Source organism: Myotis davidii, unplaced genomic scaffold, assembly GCF_000327345.1.
Source record: "Myotis davidii unplaced genomic scaffold, ASM32734v1 scaffold334, whole genome shotgun sequence".
Classification (NCBI taxonomy): domain Eukaryota; kingdom Metazoa; phylum Chordata; class Mammalia; order Chiroptera; family Vespertilionidae; genus Myotis; species Myotis davidii.
The window spans coordinates 2,268,413-2,284,560 of NW_006285797.1; the positions used below are offsets into that span (position 1 = coordinate 2,268,413).

Sequence of the window (16,148 nt, forward strand, 5' to 3'; positions counted from 1 at the left end):
GAGGCAGGGACCAGATGATAAGAGACTTCCAAACCACATAAGGGATGCTTATGATCCCAAGGCCAGTGAGCAGGACCACAGCACCACAGTTCGCTTCTTAACCAGCCTTCTAACCCACCTGAGACACTGGAGTGTCATCACCACATGAAATAACTTACGTGGGTTTAAGATATTGTTAATACCAACACTTAACATGCAGTGTTATGAAGGCCTGAATGGTTTAAGATCTCTGAAGATGCTTTAAAAAACACATGTTGGAACTTCTGCCCTCCACTTCCCCCCAAATCATAGAACCAAAGGAAGATAAATTAAAGATAGGAAGGATGTGCCCGGCTGGTGTGGCTCAGGGGTTGAGGGCTCAATCCCCGGTAGGGGGCGTGCAGGAGACAGCCAATCAATGATTCTCTCTCATATTGATGTTTCTATCTCTCTCTCTCCCTCTCCCTTCCTCTCTGAAATCAATAAAACATATAGACAGAAAGGATAGAGACATTATCTAGCCTAATGTCCCTCACTTTCTGGAGAAGAAATCATACTGGCCGTTAGGGACAAAACCAGGACTAGACCTCAGTCCTAGATTTCCAATCCAGTGCTGACCCCTGCCACTCAGAAAATCCCATCTCCTTCATCTGCCCAGGAACCAACACTGCCTCGATGCACCAAGAAGGCTGGCTCGCTCCACTGCTGAGCACAAGCCTCTAACCCAGCGGTTCTCAACCTGTGGGTCGCGACCCCTTTGGCGGTTGAACGACCCTTTCACAGGGGTCGCCTAAGACCATCCTGCATATCAGATATTTACATTACGATTCATAACAGTAGCAACATTACAGTTATGAAGTAGCAATGAAATAATTTTATGGTTGGGGGTAAAAACATGAGGAAATGTTTTAAAGGGCCAGAAGGTTGAGAACCACTGCCACACGATAGCTTCTCTTCCATGGCAGACTGGTATTTTTTAACCCTTAATGTTTTAATTCCTCAAGTATCTTTTCTGATTTTCCAGGTACTGTTCTATGTAAACTGACTGTGATTGCTATCATTTTACACACATACTATTCCACAACTCGTTTATTGAATTCTATCAAGAGAGAAAAGCAGGCATTGACTGCATCTGAGTTACATCAACATTTTTATATACAAATTCTTTTTGCGTGAATTTCCTGTTATGTTATTAAAGGTATAGACCCTCAAAATTAACCACAGTTGCTCCTGATTAGCACAAGATAACCACAACAGCCCATCGTGATTCCTAATATGTCTCCTCTTTTAAAAGCTGACTTGCGCTGAATTCACTATGGGATTAAGCTACTGGCAAGCAGGGAGGTGTGCGATGCCACTTAGACATTCAGAAACACAGAAAATGCGCTTGCACACCTGCCAGAAGCTTCTGTTGCCAGAACTTGTGGGAGGAAGAATGATGCAGTACTAATTGCGGTGCCCTTGACAGTCCCCAAACCACAAGTTCATCCATCTCAGGAAGACAGAGCCGTGAGGCAGCACATGAGGGCAGGTGCAGGGAGCAGGGCAACCCCCTCTGACAGCTCAACAACAAGACGGTGAGGAGCAGTGCTCGCCTTCCACACGTCAGCAAAGCCACCCACCAGGTTTTATGTAACGTTTCGCTGGCTGCCAGGTGATTCCTCCTCCTCCTCCCACAAGCTATTTTCGAAACGACATCACTTGCTGAGCCTTCCCTGCTCACCTCCTCTCCATTCCACAGTGCTTAACTGCACGTGACTGTCCTTCTCTTTCATGGATCGTATCATCCTTAAACACAGACTTCCAACTGGTGTAAGATGAGATGAGAGACACTGGGTTCCTGGATTCTAATCCCCCTGCAGCAAGGCACATTTTTCTCCTCTGTCATTAATCAATAAAGGTGCTGATAAAAGGGTCACTCGATATTATCGGTCATTCAGTTGAGTTGTAACATCACTCAGGTAAAATTCAGAATAAGAAGTCATCAGGCTTCATAAAATTTATCTTACCCCAATAAAACGTCGTTAAGGAGTCCTTCATTTTTCATAAGGAAAATCCAAGAGCAAGGAAAACATGGCTCAGAAGCAGTTTTATAAAATTAATATTACTTTTGCAGTAAATCAAACCCTCAGGGGCATTTCAGAACTTAAACCTAGAAGTCAACCTTAAAGTTCAATTTAAAGGCATTTTTTCAAAAAGTAAAGTCAGGCTGACAGCCATAAGCCAGGTCCATCAAAAGGCTTAACTCAGTAAAATCTAAAAAAGACACTCTTTTAAACATGGCACAGGTTTAAAATGCAGTAGATACAGTTAACCTGCTAACAAAGAGAGAACTTAACAAGCATTACAGAATATCCCCCTGGCGGTTTTGAGAAGGACTGCCGTCTGTGAAATTGCAGAGATGTTCAACTGTGAGAGGAGACACTTACTGAGACTCAAATATATTCCTGAATATCCGGGAACACTCCACAAAGGCTACCCAAAACTGTCACTGAATTAAGCACCCCAACAAACTGAACATGCTCCTAACTTCTCTATTGGTAGCAAGCACTTGATCAGCAGCGGAAGAAATGTTCCCATCCCCCCTCTGATGCCTGACAAGCTACTTTTAGCTCTAATTGCGAACAAAATTCTTTTTCTTTAAATGTAAGGTTGAGAAATAGAACCCCCAAACAGTTTGGCGAGCACAACAAAAGCCATTCACACTGGTTCCTATGTTGCTGCTCCCACTACATGGTATCAAATGTACTAGGAAAGCATGGAGATGAGGTGCAACAAGCTCCAATATGAATGGGTTGGGGGAGAGATAGCTCTGGGTCTCTGCACCCCTCACAGCCACTTCTGCTTCAGGAAAGCCCTTTGCGCCTGTACAACAATTAATTTTATGTGCCAACTTGGCTAGGCTATGGTGCCCTGCTGCTTGGTCAAACAGTAATCTAGGTATTGCTGTGAAGGCAGTTTGTAGGAGTAATTACCATTTTTAATCAGCAGAATTTAAGTAAAAGAAATTATCCTGAATAGTGTGCGTGGGCCTAATCCAATCAGTTAACGGCCTTAAGAGTGAAAACAAGTTTCCTGGAGAAGGAAGAATTCTGCTTCAAGATTGTAATACAGAACTCCTGCCTGAGTCTCCAGCATGGTGGTTTGCCCTACAAATTACAGGCTCCAAACTGCAACTTGAATTCTTGCCTGAGTTTCCAAGTTTACCCCACAGATATCAGATTTGAGAGTCTCCCCAATCATATGAGCCAATTCTTTAATTTCTCTCTCTCCTGTCACCCCCTTACTGTCCCTCCTCCCCTTCTCTCATCTCCTCCATTCCACCCCCCTTTTTGTCTCCTAGTATCTACCATGGATTCTGTTTCTCTGGAGAGTCAGGAATAATACAACCTGTTTTAAGTATCAGGCTTAGGAAATATTCGGAAAATCACTGGGGTAGAAAATCAAACAAAAAGAAACCACCAATAACAGTTTTCAGATTAGTACTTTATAGGTTTTTTTCAACAAAGACTAAGCTTTTCATACAAGTACCCCTTTTAGTGTTTTTACTAAAAACATAATTTTTAACCCAGAACAAATTAAGTGTAAACTATAGATATGACTTCTCTCTTTTTTTAAATGTTTTTATTCATTCTAGAGAGTGGGGGGAGAGGGAGAGACAGAGAGAAACACTGATCGACTGCCTCCTGCATATCCCGCACTGGGAACCAAGCTCCCAACCCTGACCAGAAATCTAACTGGTGACCTCTCAGTGCCTGAGATGATGCTCAACCTATTGAGCTACACCAGCCAAGGCTCTCTCCCTCTTTTTTTATTTTTATTTTTTTTGCCATTTTGTCCAGTTGAAAGGACACACAGTATATTGAAAGGATATACTGGGTGTCACTGAAAAGATACCGTTTTTCCATGTATAAGATGCTATTTTTTTCTAAAATCGTTAGACTGAAAATCGAGAGGCATCTTATACACGGAAGTCAGCTGAGGAGAGAGCCATGTGGGTGCAGAGCTACCAATACTTTGTCAAACAGGCTTCCTCCAATCACTAGCCTTATTGTTATTGACATCAGCTATGCCGTAATTAGAGGTGGAGAGTGTGCAGATGCAACAGGAATCGGCATGTTCTGAGCCCATAAAGATGTCAAAAAATAAAAAGATAAATACCAGTAAGCAATTGTCATATTCTGCAAAATTCAAACTGAATGTAATCAGATATGAAAAAGAGCATGGAAATAGAGCAGCAGAGAGACAATTTGGACCTCCTCCCACTGAGTGTATGATCAGACAGTGGAGAAAACAGGAAGAACAACTCCTTAAGATGACAAAAAAGAAGAAGACCTTAAGAGGAAAACCAGCAAAATGTTTAAAATATTGATTTCTTAATTTTGTGTTGGAAAAGTGGGGGGCATCTTACACATGGGGGCATCTTATACACGGAAAAATACAGTGCTTTACGTATTCAGAGATTTCACTAAGCATTAATGATCCACTGCTGTGTAATAAATAACTCTATAATTTATTATCTCACACCAGTGCTGAGGGTCGGGGATCCACATGCGCCTTACCTCGGTGGTTCTGACCCAGGATCTCTCACTAAGTTGCAGACAAGCTTTAATCATCTGAAGACCTGAGTAGGGCTGGTGGGGCCAGAGATCTGTTCCAAGAATGTTCGTTCACCTTGGCTAGTGGCCCGAGTTCCCCCTAGCTGTTGGCAGAAGTTCTTCCTCCCAGTACTTTCCACGGGGCTGCTTGATTGTCCTCACACTATGGCAGATGGTTCCTCTCAACACAAGCAATCCAAGAACAAGGAGGATGCCACATGCCTATTATGAGCTAGTCTTGGAAGTCCCCTACCATCACTTCTACTACATTCTGTCCATTAAACAGCCACACTCCACCTTTTAACAGGAAGAGGAACATAGTGTTTTTAGACATATTTTAAAACCACCATAGGGCGTGAAACCATAATCTTGATTTGATCATTGAGCTTTAACTGGTCTTTATTTCTCTTGGTTTTAGCCTACGGTTGGAATTGAGAATTAGTTTGTCTCTTTCCATCCTACAAGTCTCTAAATGTGGAGACTCTCTAAATACTTTCTTTTCCTACTTGTGAACTAGACACTTCATCTCATCTTTAACAGCAGCCAACATGCACACCATTAGCGCTCTGTTTGGTTTTAGCTCTTCCTCTGTAAGTACAAGTGTATTACGTACATGAACTCTTTACAGATGTCTCATCTTCTAGAGCAGGGGCAAATCCTAGGTCACTGGCCGGCTATTAGGCTAACTGTTCCTGGCTTCAGTGCAGTAGGTCCACCTGCATGGAGGACGGTGGTGGTGGTGATAGTGGGACTCTTCATGCAACCTGACTATTCCACAGGCAGAGAAGTGTCCCTCTGAAGTGTTGTAGGTTTGGTAGGCATGCTGCATAGGGGCCTATTTAGCTCAGATAAAATCCTTGTTACTTACCACTGAATAGGAACCCATCATTTGTGGAAAAGCTCAGTTTTAAGAGCATTTTGAGCTCTCCTCAGAAGGAAACACTTAAATTGGGCCTAAAAGGGTCCATTTAAACATTTTATCCAACCCCTATTCTCACAATTGATTATTTTCAGTTAATTAATTCCTTCCAAATAATCCTATATTTAAACAACTCTACTAATTGGAAGAGGCAAGGTGCAAGGTAAAGGGAAGGGAGATGACATTTTTTAAGCTATTCTCATATGTTGAGTGCTATGCAAAATATTTTACAAGTCATTTGATTTAATCCTCACATCAGAAATGTAAGATAGACATTATCATCTTCATTTTACAGATGAAGAAACCCAGTCTCAGGGAACTTAAATAACATTCCCAAAATCACACCACTAGCATTAGTATGAAGCCTGGGTTGTCTTAATTCCAAATTCCACTGCGGTTAAGTTGGCTTTTGCTGGTAGTAACAAATCCAAAATCACAGTGACCTACCACATCATTTATTCTTTGTTCATGTGGAATGAAAATTACAGGCTCTGCTCTACGCTGCAGGTCTACTTTGCATATCTTCTCATACTGGGACTCGAGTATGAGGAGCAGTTCCCATCTGGAAAGAATTCAAGCCAACTCACACAAACCACACGTAAAGCTTCTGCTCAGAGTTGCCATACATCATGCTGACTCACATTCCACTGACCGAGCAAAGCAAGTCACATGAAAACCTTACTGTGGGGGGACAGAGCACACTCTACTAGAAATTACCGGAAATCAAATAGCTAAGGATGTGGATACACATTTCCTATAATATTCTTAAATTCTTTTCTCTACATAAGAAGAAAAGGAAAGTGAATAGCTGATAGCTAGAGAAGCCAATTGCAATAGTCACTATTGTTGCCTGCCAAATAATTTCAGCTCTCTTCCAGGGCACATGGAAGGATTGTATGTCCTCATCCCATTAATGTCATGGGTGGCTGGGTAGCTAGCGTTGGTCACTGAAATATGAGCCAGGGGGATATGTCACTTCCGGCTAAAGCTGTATAAGATAGTGCATGATTGGGCACTTTCTTTTCTGACAATGTTTCAAATGATGACTGCAGTTTGAGTCTGGAATGAGGACAATAATGGGACAGAGCCCAAACCAATCCATGATGAACACATGAAACGAATAAGAAATTATATGGCCATCTTTGTCACCTCAACATTATGACAAGCCAAAACTAAATTATGAGTGAGCAGACGCTGAGATATAAAAGAGAGACAAAATAAAAGATGACAAATGTAGTATGCAGTTATAATTCTAAAAATGGAGCAGATACAAAGAAAGAGCCTCACCAGGAGAGCTCATGTGGCTCATGAGTATATTGATGAATTTCCAAACCTAGATCTGCCTCTATCACTACAGTTTTCCGGCCATGTTCAGGATGAACAAACCAGTACAATACCCTATTTTTCTTAAACAGCCCAAGTGAGTCTTCAATTTAAAAAAAAAAAAAAAGGCAGGACTAAATGAAACCTACCTGATGCTCTTCAGTGGTCGGCAAACTCATTAGTCAACAGAGCCAAATATCAATACTTCTTCAAAATAGACTTGCCCAGGCCGAAAACCGACTTCTGTGCATGGACCACAAAGTTTCAATAGCACTGTACACGTACCCGCACGTGGTATTTTGTGGAAGAGCCACACTCAAGGGGCCAAAGAGCCACATGTGGCTCGCGAGCCGCAGTTTGCCAACCACAGCGTAACCAAAAAAAATTTATGTGGTAAATCCAATTACAGAATAAAGATTCACTTCCTAATATAAGCATTAATTTTTTACTGATATCAAGTTAAGGTAATAAATACTTACAATAAGAAATGTTAAATATATATACTTACATAAACTTACATATATATACTTAGATAAATATCTCCTACTAAATATCATCTAGGTAAATTTGAGGAAATGGAGAAGGCAAAAATAAAAAAAATACTCTCCCAGAATTAAAATGCTAAAACAAAAGAAAAAGAGAATCTCATCTTCCTAAAAAGTATTATTATTCGTAAAGCTAAGGAGAGAAGCTAATTCTTTTATAAACACGGTCTGATCATGGACAACTTCCCAAGGAAAATCTTAAACACATGAAAGTACCTACAGTAATAGGGGGCTCAGACCAGGCATTCAATAAATACTTGCTTGACTGACAGATCATATAAATCATTAGGAAAAGTGCTTGCTTTATAAATCACTAAGTACACATATGCATATTTCATATCCCAGACAAAAAGCTATTAGTGATAATCACACTGGTTGGCTATTGGGTCAGATGCTATAATTTTAAGATCTAAAAAGAAATTAATGTAATAAATTAGACATACAATTGGGGAAATTGAATAGCTCAAGAGTACTAGTATATTGAGCTTAATTTTTGTTTATCACATGCCAAGTCTTTTACATCAAAATAGGAAGTACTGACTAAAAAGCTACTTTATGGAAGACTTTTCATAGAGAAGAAGCAAAAAAACATCTAAAAAATATGTTATAAGTTATGGTACAGTTCTGAAGCACTGAACTTTATAGTAAATTCAAACAGTACATTGGCCAAGGAGATAACAAACTACAAACTAGTTTCCAACAGGTTTGGGTTTTAGACACTAAAATGAAGTAATAACCAAAAACTTGTTTCAATTACATTTAACAAATCAATAAACTTAAATTGCCTAACTTTTTGATAGTTATATTATCATCTGTATGCTTACCTAGTCCTTAAATCTTGTTTTTGAGTCTAATTCAGCTAGGATGATGGACAAATAGGAGAGTAACAAAATTTATACTTAATTGATTTTTAAAAGATTGGATTCATTTCCACCTTTAACTGACAGGCTCTATAGAATGGCATGTGACAAGTATAAGTGAATGAAATAAAACTGAATTACCCGGGTTGTCGTTCTTGTTCCTGTGTGTAGTATATCCAGTTTGGGAGTGACACATTCTGAATCTCACTATTCAAGCACTAAGTGAATGGCTCCTCCACGTGACAGTCCAGCACAGCAATGATACATTTCCTCATTTTAATTAACCTAATGGTCTATTCACCTATCATCCTTGGAGGTCTATTTCATTACCCTAAATTAACATCTTCTTTCCATTAATGTTACAGATAATGGAAAAAAAATGCTGCATTCATGTGTGGCTTACAACACATTTAATCTATAGTGCTCCTTGGCTTAGTGATTACAAACCTTTAAATTTTCTTTGAAAATCACTTAGACTACCAGCAGCCAGATAATTTATTTACTCCTGTGCAGGGAAGGCCATTAATAAGGAAAATAAAAATGCAATATTTCAAGAATAAGAATACCTATTCATTAGCTCAATGAAAGCAATTCTAAGAAAGGTGCTGATTGATTTCATTTTAAAAGGTATGATTATTCTCCTTAAAGTAAATGGGTTTGTATTTATGGAAAATAATTGAACACTCTTAACTGACACACTTTGTCATTTTATCTTCCTGGCAATTAGAAGATTGATTTCTCCAGTTTGGAGTCAAATATAAGAACAACAAAGTAATTTTAATTGTTCAAGAGGACTGTTTAAAGCAAATGTGTGCCAGTTTAATGAGAAATTATTTGGTCATAATTCTTTGATACAAATTCAGCACCTAAGGCCAAATTGCCAATCAACCCTTGGACAGAAATTTACATATATGCCAGCCAATTATTTTTTAACTTTCCCAATTAATCCTTGTTTATCAAAATACATGCATACACCTCAATTTGATTAAAACATATTCTCAAAAGTGTTAACTGTTAAACAAAAGTGCATTCCTTTGAACTCCCTCCCTCTTCCCATCTAATCTCCACCCTACTTCAGAATCTGCTCTCAAAAAGTATTCTGTTACCTCAAAGAAACCATAAATTTTAAGTGGACATTCTATTTTTATGACATTGTAAAACTCTCATTGATTTGAAAATACAGATATTTTATAAAAGTGATTGGATTTAAAATTAATCCATTTTGATTAAAATCTCTTTTCAAGTACACACCTTAGATTTTTCTACAGAAATCTCTGTATAGCATTATCTTAATACTAGAGGCCTGGTGCACAAAATTTGTGCACTGGGGGGGGGGGGTCTCAGCCCAGCCTGCATCCTCTCCAATCTGGGACCCCTCAGGAGATGTCCGACTGCCGGTTTAGGCCTGATCCCAGGGCAGTTGGACATCCCTCTCACAATCCGGGACTGCTGGCTCCTAACTGTTCACCTGCCTGCCTGCCTGATTGCCCCTAACTGCCCCCTGCCTGCCAGCCTGATCACACCGTAACCACCTCTGCCTGCCCGCTGGTCACCCCCAACTGCCTCTCGCCCCCAACTGCCCTCCCCTGCTGGCCTGGTCGCCCCTAACTACCCTCCCCTGCTGGCCTGGGTGCCCACAACTGCCCTCCCCTGTCGGCCATCTTGTGGCTGTGGGCACTGCCACCTTTGAGGGTGTGGCAGTCAATTAGCATATTCCCTCATTATTGGCTGTGGGTGCCACCATCTCTACGACAGCCTGAGGGTCAATTAGCATATTCCCTCTTTATTAGATAGGAAACAGTCAGATGTGTGCACTTTAGACATATTTGCTATACATCTGAACACAGTATTTTTTAATTCTTTGAAATTCACTTCACAAAGCTGAATGCTGACTGGAGTAGTGCATTTTCTAAAACTTAATGAAACAAAATACTCAAACACTTCAAGATCAACTACCCCCAAAGTTAAACTTGGAAGCCCGGGAATATTTTTGTGTCTATTATGACAATAGCAAAAACAAATGGTTATTCATTCCAACTATTTTTCTTCAGTGATTAATATATAGAATTATTTTGTCAAAACATACAGTTGAGCCTACCCTCCTCTGGATTTTATCATTATAGGAACAAATGCATTCCCTCTCCTCGTTAAGTTATTCTGAGGCAAGTGTTCTATTACCTGCAACTAAAAAGAAATGTCACTCATTGTTTTGAGGCACAAAAAAGAGTAAGACCGTAGGCTTAAGAATAGAAAAGACTCCTCTATCCTCCAGGGTCAAGATGTTGAAGTTTCATGAGAGGAATTTTCAAATACAGTGCTGACGAGGACTGCAACTCCTTGGCCCCAGCCCTGGCTGAGAGTGAACACCAAGGAACGGTTTTGAGTGTCTGTGCAAGCTTAGAAGCTGGAACTAAAGTGCTGGGAAGACCAGCTGAACCTCCCTCCACCGTCAGAAGTAAGTGCTGGACTAGCACTGGCAGCACATTTGTCTATTACTGCGGGGCATTAGGCTGCAGGGAGAACCAGGGGACAAAAGTTGCACTGGGCTGCAGGGAACACAACCCCTTTAGTAAAATAATGAGATCATCATGTTTCCCTTCTGTGAAAATAGTAACCAGAACCAACTATAGGAATGAGTAAGCTCCTGGGAGTTCTCAGGAAACTACAGAGAGAGGAATCTCGAAAATAAAAGAAATTCTCAAGAAAATGTGGCAGGGCTGAGGGTAATATCTGTGAAATATTAAAGTATCATAACCTGCCTTTCCATCTTGCCTTCCTTCCTGTTTCCGGCACGGAGGAGTCAGCACAGTGACTGAGGTGGCTAAGGACACAGCAGTGAGAAAGAGCGGGGGTTCTATGTAGAGACCCCAGCCAGTCAGGGCCGTGGCAGGGGTGACCTGGAGGTGCTAGGCAGCAAAGACAGCAATGTGAGCGGGAGATCTAGGTACATTAAGTTATTTTTGGTTAAGCAAAATATACACTGAGGACAATAGGTGCTGTGTTTCTCACTGCCAGAGAACGTATTTACAAAGAACTTCGAGATGCTGAGTTAGAATTGAAGGTATCATTAAGAACCCATGATCTCATTATACACACACAAAGATACAGAAATATATACAGATGTGTATTTGTTTATACATGTGTATATGCTTCTTATAACCTTTATATACATATATATCCCAATCATATATATACATATATGTGTTTATATATGTGTGTGTGTGTGTATGTGTGTATATATATATATATATATATATATATCCCAATCCTGTCCCCATATAAAGTCTCATTTTTTTCAGTTACAAAAGTAACCTACAAAGGGATATCCTAAAGTCATCCTGAATCCATTCCAGCATTAAATTGTTGGGAGATCCACCTTTCTGCAATCTGCCTAAACCTCCTGCAAATAATATTTCAGGAATACATGTCATGACAGTAAAATATTAGATATTCAACAGGAGAAAGCAGAATTATCAATTATGCCTACCACACAACATGAAGTCGCACATTATAAATGTTCACTCTCTAGATGTTGTTAGCACTTAGAGAAGTTGTCACCTCAGCAAATAATTCCTGTTGATGCTAGAAAGACATGACATGAACATTGCTCTGCTTTAAGGGCGGGGGGGAGGGGGGGCTATCACTGACAAAAAGCTACCACTCTAACTTATTTCACTTCCACTTTATGCTAGAGATGAAATTTTAAATATTAAAAACCAGAACACATAACATGCAGAGAGAAGCCAAGGAAAAGCAATTAGAATTGTGAAATATTAATTTTAGCTTTTGCTTCTTATAACCTTGATAAATATATCAATCATGTTTACTTTTCTGCTAAAGCTAAAGTATAAAATGCCCTTGTAAAATGAACATGTATCTATGAACTCTTCTACTCTTTTTTCACAACTTTGCCATCCCCATAAGTAACCGAAAACAAATTTAGCATTAGACGCCATGATAATCATTCTACCTCTACTCAATGATTCTTATAGAAAATATATATTTATTTTCTATCTAACTCAGAAACATTGTTTTGCTAAATTGCCTATATATATAGTATCTCAAATGCTATTTGAGCCAGCATAACATCTTACTGATTTCCTCATTAATTTCATGAGTTAAATAAAATCTTTGACAAGTTCACTTTATATTAACAAGTCTATTTCATATCTCAACTTTTGGAAAATTATCCTTTAATACAATAAAAACATAAACCATGTCTGTACATAATTATGATGGGTCTGTTTATGCAACCACACTGCTCATTATTGTTTAAATAAAAAAAATAGTGATGAAAATAAAAACCATTTACATACTATCCCATGTTATTGTCTCCCTCATAGGAATCATAATTTTCAGTATATAAAAAAAATTAATGTACTGCTTCATTTTCTCCAATTGAATTTTTTTTCATTTTTAAATTTCTTTTTCAATTACAGTTTACTTTCAGTATTATTTTGTATTGGTTTCAGGAGTACAGAATAGTGGCTAGACAATTATGTACTTTACACAGTGTCCCCTGAAATTTCAGTACCCAGCTGGCACCATATATAGTTGTTATTAACTACATTCCCTATGATGTATTTTACATCCCCATGACAGTTTGGCAGCTACCAATTTGTATTTCTTCATCCTTCACCTGTTTCACCCAGCCCCCACACCTGTCCCCTCTGGCAACCATCAGTCAACTCTGTGTCAATGAGTCTGTTTCAATTTTGTTTGTTCATTTATTTTGTTGTGTAGATTACACATATAAGTAAAGTCATATGGTTATTTTTCTTTATCTGGCTGGCTTAATTCACTGAGCATAATACCCTCTAGGTTATCATTTCTCTGGTAAGCTCAGAAAAGCTAGGAAGAAAAGTGTTGACCATTAATGAACAATTCACAGACAAGGGAGCCACAGCTCTGGCAACTGGCAGGGGGTTCTCTTGAGTGAGCTTCTCCTTAAATTATGTTTGAGAATGAACGAGTACACAGAGACGTGAAAAACTCATACAAATACATGGTTAATGAGCAATGGGACCTGTGCAGATACACTCAACACAACAGCACGGACTCTTACTAAATGACAAATTATGCTCCTGACTTCAGCAAACAATAAATAGCAACCTGTAATTCCAACCACTCTCACTGAGATGCCAAGAGATGCAGACACCTCTTAATGTTAGGTTCAATGAGAGGCTCGTGCTGTTTATGTCCAACCAGCATGATTTCTGTTCTGCTATATTTATATTGCACAAGGGTATTATTTGAATTTACTGTTAAAAGGCAAGTAGAAAAGGTCTTAGTTTAAGATTTTTCTGTAGATTTAAACAGAGTGAGCATCACAGAGAATGAACAAATGAGGCTATTGGGAAGCAATTTAATTTGGTCAACAAATACAGTTGCTGTAAAACCTTGTTAGTTGATGGAATCATCCAAAATGCTGCCAGTCAAAAGTCAAAGGTATTCCCTAAATGATAAGAGATTTCATGAAGACTGGATTAATCAGAGTATGGGATATCCTTGAACCCAGAGAAAACTCGAGTCAAGGACATGGAGGAATGTATGCATACGCTTCAAAGTAAATCAGCTGCCTACAAACAACTACAATTTGTTCCCAAAAGAGAGAATTAAAGGGGAATATAATTCCAAACAAGTACTAATCTCTAATTCCTTTTCTTACATCTCTCCTCTGCTGTCAACAAGTAATCCAAACTGTTTACAGAATCCTCAATAGGAAATATTGGCTTAGAAGACTCTCCTGAAGATAAAATACAATTTGAACTAGACAAAGCCATGGAAAGCTCTCTCCCAGAATGTAAATTGTTGTTATTTCTATGTGATGGTATTCTAAATTACTTTAATTTTCTTACTGGTACTCCTCTGTATTCTCTGAAATTTCTGAAGGGAACATAATATTACTCTGATCATCAAAAAAAGCAAATAGACATATATAAACATATGCATATTTGTGGAAATTTAAATATTTTTAAAAGAACATTGATCATTCAAAAGTCTTCCACTTTAAAATAATGTAGGAAATAAGCCTCAATTTTTAATTAATAATCTTATTAGCTTTTTAAAAAAATACTTCAAAAAATTCTACACATCAACTATACAATATTTGATGATTAGAAACTAAAATTTTGGAATCTGGTTTAAACATATTTTCTATAATCTTAAATAAAGCACATGAAGTGACAGCATTTACATAAGTACTCAGAAAAAAAAGTATCTGTTCTCAAAGTCTGTGGCAGTCTAAGCCTCTCAATATAGGACAAAAATTAAAATAATTCAAATGACTGATCAGGAAGAAAACTCTGAAAAAGACAAAGGTTTGCCCAGTTCAGAAAAAAAGAAATAAGTCTGTCAGAGAAAGACAAATACCATATGATTTCACTTATATGTGGAATCTAAAGAACAAAATAAATGAAAAATAACAAACAAACAATCAGAAGCAGATTCATAGATACAGAGAACAGAGTGATGGTTGCCAGAGTAAAAGGAGGTTGGGGGTACTAGGTGAAAAAGGTGAAGGCGGAAAGGCAGCTATGGCCGGAGCGAAGGCGGTGCTGGCAGCCAGGGGAAGGAAGGCCAATTCTTGCACGAATCTTTCTACATCGGGCCTCTAGTATTATAATTACCATGTATGGTGCAGATGGGTACTTGAAATACCAAGGTTCACTGTGTAAATTAAATGTGTCTAACCACTATGCTGTATACCTGAAACTGATACAAAATGATATTAAACGTAAACTGTAATTTAAAAATAAAATTTAAAATAATTTTTTAACTGTTGGAGCATGGGATTTGAACCCATTCTCCTAGGCAGCATGAATTGAAACCCTCTCTCATCATCACTGTATTGCCTCTAGGACTTGAAAGCAATGGGCACAATGCTCTATCCACTGAGCCAAACTGGCTAGGAACATGCCTTTATTTTTTTTTTAACTAATTAATTTATTTTATATTTTCAGTGATTTCAGAGAGGAAGGCAAAGGGAGCGAGAGATAGAAACATCAATGATGAGAGAGAATCATTGATGGGCTGCCTCCTGTAAGCCCCACACTGGGGATCGAGCCCGCAATCCGGGTATGTGCCCTAACTGGGAACCAAACCGTGATCTTCTGGCTTATAGGTCGATGCTCAACCACTGAGCCACACCGGTCAGCAGTTTTTTAAAAGCTAAAATAAATGTGTAATTTTTTCCCATACAATACTGCCAACTCAACTGAAAAGACAAAATACCTACAAGCCTTCAACACAAATCCAAAGTCAAAGTGGCCACAGTTAAAATAAAAAACAACATAGAGTCTGATGCAAACAATATAATAAATCCAAGTTACAGCTGCTGAACTCCCTTAAAAAACCAGTAGAGACTACATGATGTCTATCCTAACAGGCACCATTTCCTTAAAATTCTCAAAAACAAGATGCTAAGCTCATTAACTTGGGGGATAAACGTGGAGAGCCAGGGACCACTCTGCCCTGGAGATTAAAAAAACAACAACACTGCCTTTAACTAAAGACCATACAATTCTCCAAGTTTCACAAAACTAATCATTTTAAGCTAAATCTGCCAAGGAGCATTTAAATGTATTCCATTTTCCTTCATGCTTGAGGTAATATAACTTCTATGTACTAATACCCAGAATTATGCTGATTTCTGGAATACCTTAATTTTAAAATATGCTCATATTCATCAAACTCAAAGAGAGCTACACTGCAGGCCAGGCATGGTGGGTAAGTTTAGAGGCCATCCCTCTTTGTTCACATTGTAAAGGCCAGTAAAGCACTTCCCTTATTATTTTTAATCACAATTTTCCTGCTCTTCATATGCCTGCACACATTCCCTAAGATTCAAGAGTATTTGAAACTAGTCCTCCCTGAAAGGTTTTCATTTCAAATTAGTAAATTAGAGCTTGTAAATCTGAACAGT

General features: G+C 38.7%; 1 protein-coding gene across 2 annotated transcripts in view; it reads right to left on the reverse strand.

The window, feature by feature from the left end:
• LOC102752234 (DNA primase large subunit) overlaps positions 1-16,148 on the reverse strand; it is a 166,932-nt gene that overhangs the window by 46,791 nt on the left and 103,993 nt on the right. Inside the window, exon 8 of one of the 2 annotated variants that reach the window (XM_015559492.1) lies at positions 5,239-5,293. The exons of the other annotated variant lie outside the window; for it this stretch is intronic. Coding sequence (XP_015414978.1) covers positions 5,276-5,293 — 18 coding nt within the window. The 3' untranslated portion in view covers positions 5,239-5,275. Of the gene's footprint in view, positions 1-5,238; positions 5,294-16,148 lie in introns of those variants that run through there. 2 annotated transcript variants of the gene reach the window in all.